This window comes from Oryza glaberrima, chromosome 8, assembly GCF_000147395.1.
Source record: "Oryza glaberrima chromosome 8, OglaRS2, whole genome shotgun sequence".
Taxonomy (NCBI): Eukaryota; Viridiplantae; Streptophyta; class Magnoliopsida; order Poales; family Poaceae; genus Oryza; species Oryza glaberrima.
This window is the reverse complement of record NC_068333.1, coordinates 19,813,921-19,837,710: the sequence shown is the minus strand read 5'-3', so window position 1 is coordinate 19,837,710 and position 23,790 is coordinate 19,813,921. Positions and strand designations below refer to the sequence as shown.

General features: G+C 39.9%; 1 protein-coding gene across 1 annotated transcript; it reads left to right on the top strand.

Annotated features, from left to right (window-relative positions):
* The first annotated feature begins 1,127 nt into the window (after nt 1-1,127).
* On the top strand, nt 1,128-11,491 carry LOC127783108 (two-component response regulator ORR31-like). The gene is given in 8 exon segments (XM_052310367.1): nt 1,128-1,230; nt 8,420-8,581; nt 8,678-9,025; nt 9,504-9,583; nt 10,402-10,539; nt 10,541-10,888; nt 10,890-11,025; nt 11,028-11,491. Coding segments are annotated over 8 exon segments (1,779 nt in total).
* Nucleotides 11,492-23,790: the final 12,299 nt, after the last annotated feature.

Sequence of the window (23,790 nt, the reverse complement as noted above, 5' to 3'; positions counted from 1 at the left end):
GGACGCGGAGGCGAGAGCAGTGAACTCCGGGAGGGAGCCAGAGTGGTGGGTGGCGCCGTGTTGCCGCCCAGTCGGCCTCTAGCTGCGTCACCGGCCGCCCGGTCTACCTCCGTCTCCCCGGCCGCTTGCCTGAGCGCGTGCATGGGAGAGAGAGTGCGACCGTGGAGAGAGAGAGAGACTGGGGAGGGAGAGGTATGACAGGTGAGCCCAGGGAGTTTTTTGGATTACCACGTTGGCACCTCGTGTGCAAGCTTAAGACAAAACCACTCAAAACAATATCAATGGTGTAATTCGTCCGGTATTAAAAGTTTAGAGTGAGCAATGTCTAGTTTCGGGTTCAAGGGGTGATTCGTACTTTTTCTAAAAAAAATATAACTTGTAGAAGTTGGATACGAACTTACAAGTTTGTTGAGCGATATATCTATATTAATCTTCTTGTTATTTTTTAAAATTATTTTTATGATTATTTAGATGAAAACATCTTCATGAGAAAATGGATGTCTATTTTATTTGTTTCCCTCGAAGTATAGTACAATCAGTTTGAGATATTTTTTTAAGGAGAGTGTAGTACAATTTACCGTTGGCATACGGTGCCATTTATCTGGGATGTTCATGTGAATATCATTCACATAAACACTTTAGAGAAGGCCGCACAAGAACCTTTAACGTATAAGTGCAGAATTGAGGAAGGGGCTTTCAACTTTGAGCAGGAAGTGATACTGATAATTTCCGGCTAAAATGTGCAGTAGGACTCGCTTTACCTCTCCCACGGTAGATCTGATACTCATTTTTATTCACAAAATAATAATAAAAATATTTGTTACTAATGTCACTCATTGTGGCAATATTACGGGTGTAAGTGGCTAACGCGCACGGTTAGCCACTTACACCATTAGGCAGTAAAACCCATCCCCCTGGCTTAGCCGGCCTACAAACAGAGGGTTCACTCACCTCAAATCTAATCACTCTCGTCAGTGAAAACTGAGCAGTAAACCGTTTGTGTTGTCTAAAACTCTGAGCTTGTGTTAGGTGTGAGTGTGATGTTGCATATTTACTAGTGTGTACGCGTGTTCACCATGTTATACAAAAAAGAAAGAAAATCTCTTTAGTAATTAATGAAGGATGAGATGATCTTGTTCTTCCCCGATGGCCTTCATGTGATGATTATCGACGACGACGCAAAGGCCGTCAGAAGGGCAACGGCGATGTTGTCCGAACTCCACTACGCTGGTAGATTAATTTTGGATGATATTTGGTGGCCTCCATGCACTATAGATCGGTAGATTGTGTCTACAACGTGTAGAGATGTGTTCAGGTACTTGTGTCCTGGATAAAATATTTTTGTTTGTGTGATCTGTCGGTTTTCATGGGCATTTCTTGAGAATGAAAAATGTACTGTTCTTATATGTGTGCTTTCTATAGGATTTGTTTACAAGAAAGAACTTTTTGGTTGTCTTGACTTCTTTGATATATATTATATTTCTTCTAAATGTTTTGATCCCTAATTTGAGATGTAAAATTTGTGTAGGACATTTTCTGATTTTCAGCAAGGTGTTTTGCTCCCCTTTTATATGTGGGTTGGCTATAGTCTAGGAGTAAAGTAGCAATCAGTAACACATTGCATAAATATATATATATATATGTATGAAAATGATAGGAGTACGTACTCCCTCTCCCATCCACCGTTCATCGCCCCACCAGGACAATCGTCCTCCCACTCCCGCTACCGGGTCTAACTATGGGAGTATCGGACCCGTTTTAAACAAAAAAAAAAAAACAATCCCATGAAATCCGTAGGGACCCTATTATCTTTGAGTAATCAAATTCCCCCGGTCATTTCGTGATAGATTAACGGCCAGAGATCCCAGCTTGTGCGGCGCGGTGCCCGTCGTCCACCAGAAACCCACTCGACGGCCGGTGAGATACTCCGAGGTTGCATCATCCTTCCTTCCTTCGATCGCTCTTGAATCGGCAACACTCGGCTGCGGCATCCTATACGAGTGGCATCGCGGCCTACGACGGCGACCATAGTTGAGGCCCGACTGGGCTAACATGGTGGCACCGCGCGCGCGAGTTCATTGACATATATCCTAGCAGGTTAATCGATTCTTGTTCCGCATCTGTCTTCTGCATGAATATCTTGATCTCATTGCCAGGTATTATAGTGCTAATTATCAGGTCACCAAGGGAGGGTGCGATCTACGTACTCTACCGGCGATTGGGAGAGGCTAGGTGCCCTAGGTGGCCGGGCACGATCCAGCAACGACTCGGAGGCGGCAGCGCGATTTATCGGCAACCCGATCGATGGTGCGATCCATCGGCGTACATGGCACCACCATCAGAGAAACAAGGCGGCGACAGAAGTGCCCAAGGTAACGCCGGCGACGAAAACCGGCGCCTGATCCTCTCGACAGTTCAGCCGGCCGTTCAGGTGACCCGATCCACAAGAAACGATTTGGGGTTTCTTTTTTCTCGAGCTGAGGTCTGCACTCGATCTATGCGATTTCATCTGTCATAGTTCATCCTCTATTGTCTACTTATCATGAGTTCCTGAGTGCTATGTTAACGAATTTCATTTGTCATCATTGTTCATCCTCCTCTAATAGTCCAGGTATCGTGAGTTCCTGACTGCTATGTAACAAGAAGATTACAGTATATATATTACTTGAAAGAAATTAGCCATTGATTGACTGATCTACACTGGCCTGGGTATATTCATTTCTATGGTCTCAGTTTTTCATGTCCAATATTTTCTTTTCTGGCATTATGATAAGTACATAACCACATACTACTCGATGAAAGTAAAGCAGCATATATATCAGTATATACACCTCCTGGATGTATATACTGCTTCTCTGGAATGAGTATGTAATAATTCTTTTTTAAATCTATGGCTATATACTGCTTATCATCTCGCGGAGTTGCATCGAGTAGTATATACTTGTTCCTGGAGGAAATCAGTATATATATATACTCATTCTGGCAGGGAAGACATCAGTATATACTGATTCTAAGAAGAAATCAGTATATACCGATTCATACTGATTCTAAGAAGAAATCAGTATATACCGATTCTAAGAAGAAATCTGCAGTATATACCGATCCTAAGAAGAAATCAGTATATCCTAACACTTCAACAGGTTTCGAATGGATAGAGGTATATACTACTTCAAAGAGCAATACAGTATGTGTGCTTCGCTGCCTGCGCATTGTAAATTTTCGATCTTATGCTCGTCCAAGCAGAGAGCAGTATATATTGGATTCGTAAACCAAAGAAAAAAAAAAGAAAGTATAAACTCCAACCTAGGATCTAGTACGTAGTACCAGATTTTTTTTTTAAAAAAAAACAACAATACATACCATTACTATTTAAAAAGAAGTATGTACGTACTTAATTACACACAAAAACTAGTAATAAACTACAACTATACGCAAAGAAAAATGTATGTACCACTGCTATAAAAAAACTAGTAATAAACTACAACTATACACAAAGAAAAATGTATGTACCACTGCTATAAAAAAATATATATACACTGCTACCACACAGAACTAGTATATAAACTGCTGCTGAACCCTAAAAAAAGAGTATATATATACTGCTACCTATATATACTGTTGCTTACTAAAAACAGTACATACTTCCACGTAGAAATGACAGTATATACTTACCTATGAAAAAGTAGCATATGCATCACACTAAGGCTAAAATATATTGCACGTACGTTGGTTGGATTGTCGCTCACAATTCAAATTTACTTACAAGTTATCAGTATATACTTACTCAAAAAAGATATCAGTACATACTTCCTCCAAGGAAAGATCAGTACATACTTATTCCAAGAGGAGATCAGTATATACTTCTACTTACTCAAAAAATATATCAGTATGTACTTCCTCCAAGGAAAGAGCAGTACATACTCATTCCAATAGATCGGTATACTGACATTAATAAATAAGGTTATATACTGGTATTAAATAATAAAAAGTATGCACTCCTACTAAATAAAAAGTAGTATATATATACCGTACTACCTCCAAACAAAGTTGTTTATGTACTGTTACAACTATATAAAAGGTACTCCAGTATATATACAGCAACTACTACTACGTAAACTAGTATATATACAGCTACGCATTGCTTTTTTTTTTACGGGGAAAAAGTTCTGATACTGTTCATTCTGAATTCTCAGTATATACTGTTAATTTGTGAATCTAATCAGTGACATATACTACTTTTTAAACAGTACGTACACCGAGGAAAAAAAAGTATATACTCAACCATATCAAAATTTGAACCTGATGTATGTGGTGATGTACCGGGCTGACTGCATGCATGCAGAATTCAAAAAACAAAAACAGAAGCGAATGGTAATTTATATTTCTCTTTTAATCTAATTATTTATTATCAACTAATGGATATCCACTAAGAAGAGGGAGTACATACACCTGGGAGTACATCATATATATATATATATATATATATATATATATATATATATATATGTTCTTTTTTAATCACATTGAAGATAATGTGTTTGTCGCATATCCTACCTGCCCACCCCACCGCACACACAACTTCTATGCATGGGAACGACTATAAATGACTATGAACTCAATTATACTATCTACTAATATTACATACACGAGAGGGTGATTTCAATAAGTGTTCAGTGAGGCCAAGATATATTTTCCGCTAGCTTTCATCTCATTAAACATTGCGCATTAGGAAGTACGCACTTGCTATTACATGTGTAGTAGCATAGTCATGTGCATCTTTTATGTAATAAAAAAATATCTATGAACTTCACACCATCCCTTGGAACATACAATATATAATTTCTTTATTACTGTGAGCTCAGTTAATTTTGAAAGCTCACCGTATTAAAATATCTTTTCTTTCACGAAAGCGTAAAAAAATTACACGTTAATATATTAGACCGTATTAAAATATCGGTTACCTACAGTCCGTAAAAATAGTTTTTCAAAAGCTCGGTTAGTTTTCTTGTTGATATTGAATGTTCTCAACCGGGAAGCAGTCGTGCACAATAAGGACCACTAGGGATTAGGGAAGTTCACTTTGAGCTCGATCGTATCATGGCTGGAACTAAGAGCAAGTATAATAGTGAGTTATAAGCCTACTATAAACTTAGTTGGAGAAGAGAGGTAGTGAAAAATTAAGGATGTTGACTCTCATGCAAGAGCTAGCTTATCACAGGCTCCAAGGCAAATGTATTAAATGTATAAGTGAGAGATAGAGAGAGGAGAAGAAAATTGTAGCCAACCTTATAGCTAATCTATTATATATGTTGACTTTAAGATGGGCTAATAGTAGGAAGTGGGCTCTATTATTATCCTTACTCTAAGGAAAAGAATTAAGGCATCGTGTGATTCGCGGATGCACCTGAGTAAAAAGCTGTTGGCTTTTGTGTTAACTCAGCCCATAAGAGCAAGTTTAATAGTATAGCCAACTGCCGGCTTCAAATCATCTATAACCAATTTAATAGCTAATTCATACAATAGTTAGCTATAAACATATACTACATAATTAATATTTGGTCACACCTATCATACACACATGTATCTTGGAATTCGTGCTGCAGCTAGCAACAAATCTATAGCTCGCTGCTCCTCCCTCTCCTCTTTTATCTCATCGAAATGTATCTATAGCTGGTTTATAGCCTGCTATTGTACCTGCTCTAAGGTCAGCCCAATAACTAGGATGGTGTCTATAGCATTATAAGCTGCCACCTAGAATGAAAGATGATGTGCCAAGTGAATAAATGAGGAAAAAGAAGGAAACCAAGTCTTTTATGAGATATGGTTTCTACACAACATCCAAAACATCATGTGATATAAATAGCATTAAATTTAAGAATGAAAACAATATGCTATTTGCATTGAAATAGTAGTCTCTGGTACTAGTTTCATGATGTGGAGTTTATGTAAACTATATCTAGTGTCTTGGGTTGGAACTGGCCTAAGGACACAACTATATCAAACCAATGTGAAAAAAGATAATATAATATTTTCCCTTGCTATAGTCAATCCTTGAACTCAAAATCTCTTTAGCAAATCATTTTTATCTTCAATGCACTAACCAACTTAACTTCCTATCATTACTAGTATGTTTATATCTTTGTTACTTATATTTAATCATTTAGTATACATTATCATTTTAAAAAATGTCTCTACAGAGTTTAAAATTAAATACCTTTACATATTAGGCATATTTTAAAGTGCCAAAATAATACCTTTACAAGATAAAATTTAACAAAATATACTGAAAATGTCTCTAAAGTGTATAGAGTAAAAATTTTCTACGAAATTTTTAAAGTGTCTCTAAAAAGTATATCTACACTATAAAATTTATGATTTTAGGGCAATTTAATTATAAAATATCTCTACATGATGCTTTTGGTGTAGTGTGCATGACTGAATCGACATCCGTACATATGATGGTTGGGAGGTTAAAAATACTATGATGTATTAATTATGGAGTAAAAAAATTCAGACAAACTATTTTTTATATTCTAACATAAGGAAATGGAATGTTCTTTTAATACTAACCGGAGTATATCCTTCCATATCTGCTACCTACTTCCACAGCCCTATCAGTTAATTAACACGCTTTATACACGGCTAACTATGATCGATGGCCGCGCTTGCGCGACGACATCATCAAGAGTTCAAGACCGTAGAGACGCTCGAGTGTCCCTATATTTGTACATGTATATCCATGCATATATGGGCTGCACACAAGCGAGCATGCATAGAACAGTCCAAGTCAGTCAAAGATATGAGGACTTTCCAAGCATGCATGCATATAGATCAGTCTCTCAGAGGCAACACAAAAAAAGTTCAAGAAATCGAGGGCAAACGTCTCTATGGAAGTATAGTACAATGAGTGTGCAGTACCATTTTGTTAAGGTACAGCGTAGTACAATTTACCATTGGCACAGGGAATGATTTTAACCTTATATTAACACTTCAGAAAAGGAGCAAGCATGCATAATTAACTATAAGTGCACGCAGAACTGATCAGAAAGGTTTCTTTTTTCCAACTTTGAGCAGGAAATTAAGGGCTAAAATGCACAGCTCTAATGACATATTCCCTTACTCACACACCGAAACAACAGGTTAATTTCACCCAACTTTTAATCGTCAAAGGGCAACGTCAGTTTCTTCCCCAAAAATAATGAAGGAAAAAACAAATGATGACACTACACGTCATTCCTTGTGCCTATCTCTCCAACCCGCCCCGCCCCCCCCCCCCCCCCCCCACCCCAGGCCCCATCTTTGCCGGCCTACAAATGCAGACGTTCTTCCCTTCAGTTTCACTTCAATTCATCTGTGAACAAGCTAAGTGAGTGCACGTAGTTGTTGTACATCGATCTCTTTGTCCATGGAGGATCAGCTCTCCTTCTTCCCTGGTGGCCTCCGTGTCATGCCCGTGGATGGTGACACGAAGAACACGAGAACTGCAACCAAAACGCTTTCTACCTTGCACTACCCAGGTACATTTGATTTTCTAGCTTGTTTGGATGATTTCTGTTGGTCTCTGTGCACTACAGAACCGATATTTCGCTTGTGTGATTCACTTTTTCTTATCGGATTCTTGTGTTGTGTAATCCGTGGATTCTTGTGGGGATTCTTGTGGGGATTCTTGAGAAAATATTGGTGTTTGTTATATGTGTTTTCTATAGGATTTGTTTACAAGATGAACTTTTTTGTTCACTCGGCATCTCTTTGATATATCTTGCTTCTAGCAAATGTTTTGATCCTGGGTGGGTATAAAGAGGCAGTGAGTAAACTCATCATTGGTCACTTCCATAAAATTGACCAACCTGTTTGATGTTCTTGCTGTGTTGATTCTGCATATGGTTTTGTTCAAAATAACTACTTGAAACACTGATCTTATAGCCTTTCTCCATGGATGCATGTTCTTCCTTGTTTCAACTGAAATTCAAATTAGTCGGTTGCGCGCTCTTGCTTTGTGCCAAATTAAATATTCTTTTAAGAAAACATGTTATTTCTATGAAGGATTTTTTATACTGTAGTGCAATTGCACTATACTTCACTCATTTCTCATTTTACTCAGTTATATATAGACACTCCTATTGTCTATTGAGATCTCTCCCTCTCCCCTTCTTAAAAAAAAATTCTTCTTTTGGGATGCATGTCTCCCTAACTTTTGTGTTACAAACTTATAGTCATAAAATTTTCTAAAAATATTTAACAGTGTATATAATATATGGTTATATATAATAATATATGATTTTACTTAAAGTCATTTATATCATATATAATAAGTAGTAACATAGTAATTTAAATCTGTAAAACTGACTTCTCCCACATAAGACAAAACAAAACAAAACTCTTAACACTCTTAACTGCATTTACTCCTTGTCTTTTCTAGTGGTGGCAACACACACCACCGCAAGCGCTGGCCTGTGCACCCTCTCCAGCGACAACATGACAGACGTCCAAACTGTCCTCTGCGATATCAAAAAGGTGGTCTCCTCCGGCTTCGACTTTCGCCGTGTCGTCGAGACCGAACACCACATCCCCGTCATCTACCGTAAGCTAGCTAGCTAAGCTTGTCCTCAGATGTTACTCCTCGCCGTCGTCGCGTCTATCAATCAATCCACATCATCCACATATACGTGTCATACAGTATTGTCGACGACGGAACCAGAGCAGATGGTTGCCGGTGAGGACACGGAGTTCCTGAACCACCTCTTGCTGAAGGCGACCTACATCGTCAAGAAGCCACTCGACCAGGCCGCAATGGCCCAATTGTGGAGAGTGGTTGCATGGCGTAGGTGCTGCCTAGAAGAAAGGATTCCTGGTGACTCCATGGACGACATAGCTGCCCATGCCGGTGCTGTTGGCAAAGACGGCAATGACAACGATGTCATCATCATTGAGGAGCCGCAAGTGCACTTCAAGGTGGTGAGGTCCCGTGGCAGCCGGAAGAGGCAGCTGACCATCAATGTTGACAGTGGCAGCAGCGACGGCGCAGGTTCTTCTGAACACCAAAAACATTGCGTTATATTGACACCGCGCGCACCCGAAGCAAAACTCGTTGCAATATGTTGATATTATTACTTGCATGCATGCCATATAAAACCCTATCTTATTTTGCCTAGTATGAAAACAGTCGTTACCAAAATTTAACTTTAATTTTTTTTAGCGAAATTTATTTTTAGTATTGGCTTTTAAATATGCTGTATGGCTTATTATCAGCATATGGTCCACCGATATGGACCATAGCAGTAGGAGCTAGCGAAGGATGCAATATTTTTTTTAATTACTTTCAACTTTCAATCACTACTTTACTACGTGAAATACTTGCATAAAAATATGAGAATAAAATAGTAAATAGATTATGCACTATCATTGTACAGAGTTTCAAATCATTGTGTCATGCTAAACTTTGTTTCAGATTCCTACTAGTTCTTCTCCTACTTTTTTTTGATTATTTCCTTTGGTATCAACAGATGCCAACCCAAGACAGAAGCTAGAGCACAAGAAAGACGCGAAAGGGCCGCTGGGGCAGCATGTTGCTAGCCACTTGCAGGTCGTTTGACTGTGCTAGCTGTTTTCACTACATTAATTTGATTTGAAAAGCAATAATTTTAATTTGTAGTAACTGCACTTATTTCATATTTGGATGTTTTCGCTTTATTGTTCTTCCATGCATACATAATGGAGTAATATTTCTACCAACCTTGGATGCTTATCTCTCTGTGACACGATGCTATCTTTAAGCTATAACATGCATGGAATTCAATACTCGTGCAGTGTCATGCTACATTCCAAAATACAAATACTCCCTTGGCTTTGAATAGTTCTGAGTGTTGGTTAGTCCTATTTTAATTTAGATCACTAACAACGTTTAAAGTATCGAATTTTGATGAACCAAACATATATTTTGATAACACATGGTATAATTGTAGCTAGTAATAAATCTGTTGGTAAAACACTAGTGAAATTAAGTTTAGAATGAATAGTATCGAGTGACAAAACTTTTAAAGAAGCTATACGTTCTTTTTTTTTTTGGATTGGGAATGCTGTATTTCCAAAAGTTTATGCTCTTTATTAATTATTATGATACACCCATATTTCTTCCCTCACATAGTAACTAGATAAAAACATAAAAAAATTGGGAAAAATTTAATTTTACGATCCTTTGGGAGATATATAATTCTCTAATGTAAGTTACGTATGTGCTGATATGTATCAAATAGAAAGTATATAAGTACCTCTCGATAGATTGTAAAGTTACTCAGAATTTGACATGTTTATTTTCCTCTGAATAATTTTATTACATACGTGAATATGTATATATTTGAGCCAAAATTAACATGCCTTAATTTCCTGCTGCCACAGCCGCAGGAATACTGCACGAAGCAACAGAAGGACCTTGATGAGCGCCGCCTCCTCTCATCGGACTCCCTGTTCCTCAAAGACATCCTTCCGACGCTCAATGTCTCGCTGTGCAACCCTCTGATCCTCACCGGTGGCGCCGGGCCAAGCTAGCTGCATCCCCACGACCACCATCGCTGGCGGCAGTACTGCAGCACCATTTCCAGTTTCGGTTTTCCAGCAGCAACAGCAACAACCTGCTGGCACTGCTGTGATCTCCTTCAGCAACACGACCGTGCAGGCACCCACCGGCAATGTGGTTATCTCCTTCAGCAACGCTGCTTCGCCGGCGGCCACCGGCAACGCTGTTATATCCTTCGACAACGTTGCTGCGTCGGCAGCCATGCAGGCTCCAGTGATGGGACAGCGGCTGTCCGGTGGTGTCCAGCCGGATGCTCCCCAGCAGAGGCTGTATATGGGGCCCTTCTCCTACCAAGGCCCTCCACCACCACCTAGCTACTATGCATAACCACATCAACATAGTCCCGGCGGCCTTCACGCCTCAGGACGGGATGACAATGAATAAAGACAAGGCTCCTATGATCGAGCTTCCATTTGGGCTACCCGTGGATGACTTCCTCATTGGACAAACGATGACGCCGCCATGTACGCCTACACAAGCGCACTGAACAACAATGCAGCTGTTGGTTCTCTCATGGTGCCACCAATTGAGTCAACATTCACCATCATCGATCCAATCGTTGGGACCAAGGGTGAGGGATCTGTCCCTGTTGTCGTCGTGTCAGAGGATCAGAATAATGCGGTGGCAGCAATTGAAGCAACAGCACCTAACAACGCAGAACTATTCATGATACCTGAACAGGTTGCTGTTGATGCTCCGGTTGATGTTGAAAAAGGCATCATGTTCTCTCTGGAATCGCTCTTGGGGTTGGACGAGGACATGATACCTATGGAAGACGTTGGCGGTGAGGCAACTGACGGCTCACTGAACATAAAGGAAGGTGGCATGGAGATCGGCTGGGACCTGGACCTGGACGACATCCTTATGAACAACACCAATGAATTTGCCTTCCTGGATGACCTGGCCTGGATCGAGTAGTCCGTGGTCATCATATGGCAAATAAATTAGCTCTAGTTAAGCTAATTAGAGAGAGGGGATGTGAACTCCCCATGACAAACCAGCTTTTAATCTTGTTGCAAGTACTCTTTACATAGATGATTCTCCCTTCATTCTCGTGGAAGAAATGTTTACCTTAATACAGTATTTCCTTTGCCAATTAAATTCCTATCTTGCAGACATGATTCCTTTACCAAATGTTACTAGAATACTATAAACTATTCTATGTCATTCATCCGCTCCGCCGCCATGGCCTGCTAAGTGCCTCACGTGGCGGCACGCCCCACGATGTTCGAGGATGGTTGTTCACTTGTTTGGTGGCTTGCACACCCGAGAACCTATAAACTCTCTCTCTCTCTCTCTCTCTCTCTCGCTTCCTGATATTTGTTGACACCTTTTTTTGTCATGCCAATGCCACCGAATGTGATTTGCGGTATACCTAAAGCTTTGCGTTGATATGGAGTTGTCAACCACCTTGACCTTGAGAAAAACTCTGGTCAAGATGGTTTTAGTGTTGCCAATTTAGATACATAGGAATAAACATATGTCTCATGACAAAAACGTTAGGTTTTGGGATAAACCTACAAAGAGAACTCACACTCTCACAGCGAAGACGGATGGCTTATAGTGCAAACCGATGAAGATGGACGAAACTAGGCAAAATGTAGATGCGATATTGAAAAATGATTCAATTGGCTAATTGCGTTGAAACTAGATTGGTGCCTTAATTGAATCAGCCATGGTCCTTACAAAGGGGTTGGTCTTGCCTCCTATAGGATCCCCTCCATGTCCTACTCAGGGTAAAACCAATTAGAACTCGAAAACCTCAGCCCAAGCAAGGAAACCCGAGATTCGATAAAATTGGACTTGGAGTCGGACTCAGCCAGTCTGACCAGCCACATGCCAACGGTCAGACAAGCCCACACCACCGGTCTGATCAGCTCTATGGCAGTGGTCAGACTGGCCCTATGAAGGAATTCGAGTTCTTTCCAAATTCGACCATATTTTCCTATTTTCGCTTTAGGTCCTAAATTTAGGTGTTAGCACATGTCCCCTCCCCCTACCTTTTTGGCTGTCTTGAGAGCCTAAAAGCTTGAAACATGGGTCTAAGGGTGATAATTCAATTATTGGCCATATCACCTCCTAAGCATCTCCCCAAATACTTGTAAGTATTTTTTTCAAATATTTCCCATTAATTATTGTCTGAAATCATTCCCCTTGCAAAGTTTCAAGAAAGTATGTATTCCCTCAAACAATTCCATATAACCGGTAAGGATCCTCCCAACAAGGTGACCACCTACCGAATTCTCTAGATACCGAGTCTAAAGGTAAAATCGTCTTCCAAAATAAGTCTCCAACTTCAAATGATTTTGCTTTCACTCTCTTATTATTGGCTTTGGCTATCTTCTGCTTATTCTTCTCTATCTTCCAAAGCCTTTAATCGTTTATCGGTCACATCATCAAGATTTTATCCCATTAATATATTATACTCTTTGACCAATAAATCATCATGCTTGATGTATCTAGGAGAGCCAAGATTCACCTCAACCAGTAAAAACGGCTTCGTATCCATAGACTAACTCAAAAGTAGTAACCTTGATCGCATCATGTTTAGATATCCTATGACATCATATTGCTTCGGAGAGCACCTCATGCCATATTTTTTTGATGTTCCTTAATCTTTTTTTCTTAACTAATTTTATTAAAACCTTATTACTAGACTCGGCATGTCCATTAGCATGAGCGTAGTAAGGAGAACTCAACAATTTCATACCATAAGATTCGACAAAGCCTTTCACCTCTTTAGACATGAAAGAAGAGCATGATCCGTAGTTAAAGTTTGATGAATACTAACTCTATGAATAATGTGCTTCAAGATAAAATATATACAAATAGTCTTCTACAACTTTGACCTTAAAACATAGGATTTTCTGAAATTTACTCAATTTATATTCATAGTTTATGGGTTCACATATTGCTCTCACACTTAATACTCCGAATGCACATAATTTTTTTTGTCGTAAATAAGTAATTGCAGGCTTGAATAAGTTTACATAGGTATAATAAGGTGAGAAACAATCCATCCACAGATATTAGGGATTTTAGGATGCTCCATTTATCCACAAATAAAATGAATGTTGGAATACTATTTTCCAAATCCATTCAATGCAATGAATGTTAGGCTTCTTTCTTAATTCTGGTTAATTTGGTAATTTTCATTTCAGTTAACCGATGGTGACAACCAAATTAATTTCGGTTAGTGAAAAAGGCTGACCAGATTTCTAACGAAAAAAAATTGGTTTCAGTCTTGTTTAATTTTGTTCGGTTTTTCAGACTCGGTCACGTTTCCTTCTTCAGACCATGGTATATATATATATGTAGACATTTTTTCTCCGTATCGGTTTACTATGAGTGGGAACATGGGATGTTTCAGTTGATTGAGATTGCTTGTCAAGACATCAGCACATCCTCAGGCTAGTTTTAAATTCCTAGCCATTTTCTATTACATCAAAGAAGCACATGCATACATACCACTACGCACGTATACTACACGCACACAAGAGTGAGTGCAACTCCTAAGTCCTAATCCAAGCTTAACGAGATGGAGGCCAGTGGCAAATATATTCTTACCTCACAGAACTCATATTGAAAGCACACTCACATGTACACAATATTCGCAGGCATTAGGATTTAGTTCATAGTCATTTATAGCCATTTCCATGTATAGGGGTACGGTTCTATCTGCGCATGCGGTGAGGGGTAGGGTGTGTGCGGGGGTAGTGGGGTGGGCGAGCGGGCTAGTATATTGGAGGATATGTGAAAGACCCATTATCTTGGTTTTATGTAAAAAAGAACATTTTCTTTCTAAAATGTAAAGATCATTTGTATCCGATGAAATAATCGTATATTTGTTTTTACCTCCACCACTATATATATGGCCATTGATCCTATTATGACAAGTGGATAATGCAGTCAAAGAAAGAATCTCGAAAGACATATGTTGTTAGAATGTGTCCCTTGTATACCGATAAAGATTATCCATTGGTGTTACTCCTATCCCAACAATCATCTTTGACTCTTACACTAGTTATGATTGAGCGGACATCCAATCAGGTAGTAATGTTGCAATCCTTCACCCTATTTCCTATTACTAAATACGATACGTCATCAACCACAATGCCTTCTACCCATCAATCTAACACCGATTACTCCCTATGTCCATAATTATAATGGATCATTCTATGTTCTTTAGCAGAGTTTAAGGTCCACACTTGCTTCCACACCACGGCATAGGTCCTTTGGTGCCAAGCCCCATGCTTGCCAAGATGAGTCTTGTCAATCCTTTGCCGCATCTTGCCATATTTAATCACTCATTGACTTGGATCACAATATGTATGTGGTTTCTCCAACGATGAAGTCATCCACAGGCTACTCCAAAGGGAGCTTGATCATAGAAGCATTGTCTTTCTCTCCATGGCTAGCCTAACATGCGGAGGAAAGACTACCGGGAACATGTTTATGTCGTTGTGCATGGCATGTGGCAGAAGGCCTTGGTAGGATAAGGGCCCGAGATAGAGCTTTTGCTGGGGAGCATCCAGCTAGACACCACCGGAGAGTTGTTGCCCCATCACCAAGGCCAACACCGTTGCCGGCAGCAATGTTGTTGAATGACATCACCATTTTGTCGGCGAGCGCCTGCACAGCCATCAACGTTGTATGCAATTTCTCTGACAAGGAATTCATCCACGGGCTTCCCAAATGGGAGCTCGATCATAAGAGCATAGCATTGCCTTTCTCCATGGCTATCCTAACCTACAGCAACCGTCAGGAGCATATTGATGTGGTTACGCATTGTAGACCCCCGTTTTTATAACAGGAGTCAATCGTGTAAACAGTACCATTTCCCTGGATCAAGTAGTCTGGTACACACGAACTCATAGCTGAAATATCAAGTGCACATACACGAGAGTCTAGTACGAATTATTACATCATAAGCCCGCAGGCACAGTCTTAAATCATCGGACCGAGCGGTCCGGAATACATTCCAAAAACAGAAGTAGGTAAGGCAGCGGAGTTAAGGCAGCGGCACGCCATTGCCACAGGCAATGACTGTAACTAAGACCTACTGAGCGCCATCGTCCTCATCACCCTCCTGGTAATAGGCATAAGGATCCTCCGAAGCTTCATCTCCGGCCTCTGATTAAGTTTGAATATTGCAAGGGTGAGTACCAACCGTACTCAGCAAGCCACCACAGCAATAATGCACATGACAAAAGAATTCAAAGGATGGCTATGGTTCTTTTGCGCAAAGCAAGTTTTGTAATTCTTTTCACAAGCCTAAGACCTAGCATAGACTGATCAAGTTTTAATACCAGTGTTCACATTAAACAACGACGGTTCTGTCCACCATCCATTGTGATCCCAAGGATAGCTTCCCTCCATTGAGTCGTCATGGTTTTCTGAGGACGTCCACATTCCCGCCTCTCAGGAAGTGGCTCCATCAGCATAAAAATCATCATGTAATATCCCATCCCACACAAGTTAAAGAATTTAGAGTCTAGCCAAGTGTAATACATGTCCCGGTGCTCAATAACCGCGAGCACGGCTATTCGAATAGATTTGGTTTACTCACACTGTAGTGGATGTACACTTTACCCGCACTCTACGACTGCCCAACACATGAGCCTCATCCCAACACATGAGACGCGTCACGGCAAAGCTTTTCGATAACCTCGCGTTGGCAGTACCCGCTCTATGAACTTAAATCCTCATGCACTCTAGGCGTCCATGTTTCTAGCAGTGAGAGGAGTTCTGGCGCTCCCGGGAAAGAGAAGTCTCACACACATATTAAATTATGGTTCAAGTTAAGTTCTCTCTCTCACACACTCATGGCAGTCCTACCAATGGCGACACCGATGTAGGGCACGCCTCTCGGCCCTACCTCAACGGCGGTCCCATCGTAGCGCACCTGCCTCACTCAGGGGTGAACCATCTATGCAGGGATACTGCCTCCGCTCGGCTATCTAATCCGCTAGGTCTATACCCATACGAGAAGTACGGTTGTACGGGGGTCGTTTCATGCTTAACTTCATGGCTTGGTCCTTAATTGACCGGGGACGGTACTAGCCTTTTCCAGATACCACCCAAATCCTCCGTCCGCCCCAGTCGAAAACAGTTATTTAATTTTATTTCTCCTTTCACAAATCATATCATCAACATCATGGCAATGTGGCGCTCATGTCTCCACATGCCGCATCTCAATTACCTTCCCAAAGGTAATTGCCCGAGCATATAGCATTTGATAAATATGAGTATGCATGATTCTAGAATAGCATTTCTAAGCATTTGTCATAGTTGACTAGAGACTCTTACGTAATCATGGTTACAAAGATTTAAGGGTAAACAATAATCAAGGCATGGAATAATCACAAGTAGGATGCTCATCATTGCATGCAATTTTAATTGTAAATAAAAATAATTTCGTAATTGGGATCAACATGTTCAAAGAATAGTGATGACTTGCCTTGCTCTAGGTCTTGTGGATCTTGGTCTTCACCCAGATCCGCGGCTCCCTCGGTCTCTATAGTTACGTGCGTAACAACAATTTGAATTCGATTAGAATTCAAACAAAATCCAAATAATGACCGAATTGAAAAACGAGCGCGGGAGGTGAATTCTATATAGGCTACTTTATTCGCGAAGTGGAATTATTCTTCTACCTAGAATATTTGTGTTTCTTAAGAAATTTTGTGATTTAAAGTCATGTCCTAAGACTTTATCTAATTATCTAGTCCTTAATTACATCTAGATCACTACCGCGAATTAATCTCTTATAGAGTTTTCTAAAAATAATCTATAAGAATTCATATAATTGTTTTAGTTCTTAAATAATTGATCCTATAATTAAATGCTAGTATTTTAGGTATTTAAATAGCAAGAATTTATCTAGCTATATTTTCATTAAGCCCATGATTAAATTCTAATATTTTTAAATATTTTAAATTTCCCCCTAAATTTTTCCTTTCCTTTCTCTCCCTCTTTCTTTTCTTTTCTTTTCTCTTTTCCCTTTTCCTTTCTTTTTCTCTCTCTCCCTTTTTCCTCTCCTCTCTTTCTTTTTCCCTCTCTTCTCTCCCTTCCGGCTCCTTTTTCCCTCTCTCTCTCTCGGCTTCTTACCCTCCCGGGCGGCGACGACGATGGACGCAGGGGGGGCGGCGGCTTACCAACGGCGGCGACGGCGACGGTGGCGACGTCGGCGCAAGGCGCGGCGCGGCGCGGCGGCTTCGTGGCGGCGGCGCGGCGGCTCTATGCGACGGCGCGGCGGCGTGGAGGCGGCGGCGTGGTGGAGTGGGTAGAGGAGAGGAGGTGAGGATGGAGGGAAAGAGTGGGAATAGTGGGGCTTATATAGGGGAGGGGATGAGATAAGGGGAAGAGGGGAGAGGGGAGACGCGACGGCGGTGCAGGGTGCGAGGTGGGGGCGCGCGGCGCGAGGCGACGCGACGGCTGCGGCGACGCGTGATGTGACAGCGGTGGCGACGGCGCGCGGCGACGGGACGGTGCGCAGCGCGGCGCGGGGCGCGGAGCAGCGACGGCGACGGCTCGGCAGCGGCGACGCGACAGCGGGCAGCAGCAGCGGCGATGGGACGGCGCGACGGGATGGCGGCGAGCGACGCGCGACGGCACGGGCGTGGGGCGCGAGGCGGCGGCACGGGGCTCGGGATGACGCGACGGGCGGCAGCGGCGACGCGACGGCGGGCGGCACGAGGCGCGGGACGACGGCGACCCGCGGCGATGGCGACGGCGCGCGGCGCGACAGCGGTGACGCGATGGACGGGCGGCGATGGCGATGGCACGGCGACGTCGGTGCGGCGCGGCAGGGGCGGCACGGGGCTCGGGGCGGCGCCGGCGCGGCAGCGAGGCAGGGTTAGGGCTAGGGGACCTCGTCGAACACTTTAGGTGCAATGAACAGTGCCGTTTTCTAATTAACCCGATTTGGCCCATTTATTATTTAAATTTGATTCTTTAATTCCCAAATTTTGCATAAATGAAGTATACTCAATATTTGTGCCATTCCAATCCATGGATTCATTCTAGATTACTTGAATTTACTTGAATTTAATTAGAGTTAATTCTCATCCCCTTGCTTTTTAAATTTGATGGATATAAATATGGTTGTAATAATACTTTACTCATTTCTATCCTCACCAAATCTTATTTTAAATTGCACTTTAATTATTCACTTTGTCAATTTACTTTTTAGGGTTTATTCCTAACTAATTATCCATTATTCGCGATTTATAAACTCGGAAATCAAAATCCAATAAATAATCGAATAAAATCGGCATGATGCAATTTATTTAAAAAGTTTTTTTTTCTTTTTTTGGAAGGCCCATATTATTTTTTTGGAATTTTGATTTTTGTTGGTCGAATTTTCAGGGTGTTACACGCATAGCAGGTGGCAGAGAGCCTTGGTAGGAGAAGGGCCAAAGATACCACCTGGAAGCATCCAACTAGACACCACAAGAGAGTTGTTGCCCCATCACCAGAGCTTGCACAGTCACTAGCAGCAACATCGTTGAAGGACATCATCGTATTGCTGATGGGCACTTGCAAGGCACAATGTTTCTTTAACCACATTAATATTCCATTAATCGTTTGATCAGAATTAGCCAAAACTGACACAAGGGACTAGATGCACTTTTAGTCACGGTGAGTCTACTTGATTGGGAATGATCAGACATATTTCGAGCAAATATGAACGAAAGGGTAGCCACTAGTCATCACAAGAGATAGTTGAAAATATCTATATTGAAGAGAGAAAGAGGGAGAAAGTTTCTAGTACCATGAGTGTACTACTTTTTTTGAATTGTGTACAGTACATTTTTCCATGGGCACATAATGGCTTTTTTACATGGTTCCAAGTGTGCATCATGCATATGTAATATACACATTTAAAAGCAGCATGCATGCATAAAGTATAGCTATAGAACTAAGCAAGTTTATCAACTTTGTGCAGAAATGCCACTCGTAATTTCTTGGCTAAAATGAACAATTGGAAGAACACATATCACGTGCTCACACCGTAACATAGGTTAGCCAACCTTTGATCCTCAAATGTGGCAACGCCAGTTTACTCCAAAAAAAAGAAAAAAAAATATTGGCACAACACATCACCCATACTGGACCTTCCTCACTACCTTCTCCTTGGTCAGTGACTTCGGTCCCCTCTTCTAATCACTTCATCAGTGAACAAGTGAGTAGTAACACTGTGTGTAGACTTGTGTGAGAATGGAGGAACAGATGTTCTCCTTCTATTCATTGATGCCTCCATGTCATGCTTGTTGACAATGACACAAAGGCCGTGAGAAGAGAACGGTTCGAACCACTCATCAATGAAAAGAGAGTAGTGCATAGCTAGCAATGTGTGATTGTGTACATCTCTATTGGTTGTGGCGGTGGAAGAAGAGATGCTCTCCTATTCCCTGGTGGCCTCCATGTCATGCTTGTTGATGAGACATAAATGCCATGAGAAGAGAGTGGTTCTAATCACTCATCAGTGAAAGAGAGTAGTACATAGCTAGCAGTGTGTGATTGTGTACATCTCTATTGGTTGAGGCAATGGAGGAAGAGATGATGTCATTCTTCCCTAGTGGCCTCCGTGTAATGCTTGTTGATGATGACACGAATGCCATGAGAACACATCGGTTATAATCATTCATTAGTGAAAAGAGAGTAGTATATAGCTAGCAGTGTGTGATTGTGTACATCTCTATTGGCTATGGCAATGAAGGAAGAGATGATGATGTTCTTCCCTAGTGGCGTCCGTGTCATGCTTGTCGATGATGACATGAAGACCGTGAGAAGAGAGCGGTCTAATCACTCATCGGTGAAAAGAGAGTAGTACATAGCTAGCAGTGTGTGATTGTGTAAATCTCTATTGGTTGTGGCAATGGAAAAGGAGATGTTGTCATTCTTCCCTGATGGCCTCCATGTAATTCTTGTTGATGATGGCAAGAAGGCCATGAGAACCGCAACCGCGATGTTGTCCACCCTGCACTACCTAGGTATATTTGCTTTTGCTAGCTTTTTTTCTATGTGTCTTTTGATTCAGCAAGTTTAGTTTTTGTGCACTATATGTCTGTAGATTATGTGTGTACAATATGCAGACATGTTGTGAGGTTATATGTGTTATGTGTAGGATTGGTTTTTCTCATTTTTCTTCTTGATTTGACAATGTTTTGGGAAACAAAGTTTTGCCGTTTGTGCATATATTTGTGCTCTTGATTATTATGTTTGCAGCTCTCGGCTTCTGATATGATTTTTCTTCTAAATGTGTTGAGCCCTTATTTGAGATGCAAAAATGTCAAGTACACTTTCTGATTTTTCAACAATTGTCATTGTCTATGTGGGTCGAACACTGCATACCTATTCTTTTAACATGATGTTTGATGTCCTTTCTATGATGATTCCACATGTTTTTGTTTGGAATAACTAAATCATATGTCCTTTATTTGGTCGCAACATAAAACGGACCATTTTTCTTCAAATCCTTGTACAATGCAATCGTGAACTTCAATGTAAGAATCTGTAAGAAGATTTTATAGGAGTTAAAGGTACCAATAAAAATCAAAGTCTTTACGTGGTTCCTTAAAGAGAAAATTCTAACTAAAGATAACCTGACAAGGAGAAAATTGAGGGTAACAAACAATCTTGTTTTCTAATGCACAAGAGCATCCTTTCTTTGACTGGACTATCATGTTGCACGCTTTGCTTGGATATGTGTCATTTTTTCTTTAATATTTTCCCTCCATGTAATGTAAAATTTATTTTTGGTAACTTGCGAAGAGAAGTGCCTAGATTTTAAAAAAATATATATTTGGAACTAGTGCTTTATGTTGATCAATTTAGTGTTGCCATAATGATGTAGTTTTTTGACAATAAAAAATGTCTAACAGTTTATGGTCATGTGTTCCAACTAATTCAACTCTTGATCTATGATGCTATCACAGGAATAACATGATACTGCACACAATGGTGTTACACACATGGAACTGGTAACCATGAATCTTTTATTCTATTTTGGATTGCGTGGTACCTACAGAATTTTGTGCTAGAATTTGCGTGATTTTACAAATGTTATTTTAGTTTATTTTTTATTAACAGAAGTTGGGGTTTTGCTCCATCACCTTATTCAGTTCTTCTTATTTTTTACTCCTAAAACCTTTTAGCTATGTGCTCATTGGCAAAGGACGGAGATGTAAACCATTTCGACCTATTATCTAAATAAAATCTGATCAATTATTTAAACAACCGGTCTCACTTTTTCTTTCTTAGAAACCATCCTCTTCCTTGGTTCAACCGTTTGACTGAGATTCAAACAGTTAAATATCTCTTCGCTTTGTGCCAAAATGCTTTTTAAATCCCCTCAAAAAGAATGTTTTTCAAAAAAAAACTTGATATTTATCAACAAATAATTTATTGCAATATTTTACTTTGTAATTATGCACCGGTTGTCCTAAGCTAAGTATATATGCACGGCTATTTAAATCTCGCCCCTCCCTTAAGAACTCATCTATGAATGCATGCTATCCAAATATATAATTATAAAATTAAAATCTTTAGCCCTTAAACTTTGCTCAAAGTCTACCTTTTACCTTGAACTACAAAGCAGGTTTTTCTTACGCCTTTGACTTTCAAAACTGGACAAAATATATGTGTACATATATTTTTAATGGTTTTGTTTGAAACGGATGGGTTTCTCTTGACAGCTTGAAATATAATTTATAAGGAAAAGTTTTTTTTATTCTTACACATTTAAAAGTTAACGTTGAAAAATAAACTACGATGAAAAAGAATTCAAAATCAGCTTTAAAACTAAATTTTAGCAACGGCTGGCTGGTAAGTAAGTCGATGACCTAGCATGGCTAATAAAATAGGTTAGACTAGAGATATAGATGAGAGGTGAACTCTCTCATATAAATTAGTTCCTGTTGACATGAATTATCTGTTTTATTACATATGTAAATATTTTAAAAATAAAACAAATACCATAGAACAAGTTGTCCAGAAATCATAATTCTTTTTAGAAATGGACCGGAATAAAGTTTTATTTTTAAGAAATTGTATTTTAGAAGCACGGAGATAAATAATCTACGGCAGTAATCCCACAAATCTATACTAGTTTAAAAGGATCTAGTAGTGGTGACAGTGAATCTGCCAACCCCAACTACTTTTATTGTAAATTTTACAAATCACCCCCTGAACTTATGTACTATACTACTTTAAAAGGCTCTAGTGAGGCTTTAGTGGTTGTTTTAGTGAATACGTCATCACAACTACTTTCATCGTAAATTTTGAGTAACTCCTAAACTTCGTTATATTAAAAACCAATCTATCTAAATGTATAGCGGCATATAGAATTAAACAACGGGTAAAACATTTCACGAAAAATACATTTCATTCTGGCAAAGCATAGGTATTTAGCTAGTAAGAAAAAAAGAACGTGGTGTTGCATGCTACTCTAGACGAGGATGTATTCCCTTCATCCCAAATTAATATTAATTTAACCTATTACGTACGGGGTGACACATATTCTAATACTACGAATCTGTACAACACTAGGATATGTCATCTCATACTAGGTTAATTTATATTGGGAGGAGTATACGTTATGTGGAATAATTGAACTAATGTTTATGTTGCCTTGATCTATGTTGTGGACTAAACCCTAAACCTTAAACTCATGTCTAAAGCATGCCATCTCCAGGGTTATCCTTGGTCTAGTTTCTCTTATCAGTTAAAATTTGAGACAACCCGAGCATATGCTTAGCACTTCCTATTTTAGGATGAATGTATTTATCTTTTTTGGATCACGGTATAACCTTTGTATTTTAACAATAAATAGTACATATCATTCAAATCACTTTAGCTATTTTGTGAAGAGAATAATATACCAATTATTATTTTTGAAGTAAGATAATATATCAATTTTATAGTCTCTTACTCTCTTTTGCCTCATTTATCATCTAAATGTATAATAACGCAAAATTTATGTTAAACATGCATGTACCAACCGTAGACTAAATATGATATACATAGCAGATGAAGCAATTCGATTCGGCAGCATGCAACCTTGTAAAATTATAATATGAAATATAATCATGTTTAGTGGATATATATTAAGATTTGAGATGAAAGACTGTAGTATCCCTTGTGAGTGGGAGGGTGGTTGATGCGATAAGTAGTACTATTTTAGTAATGCTTATAATGTGTATAAATTCTGA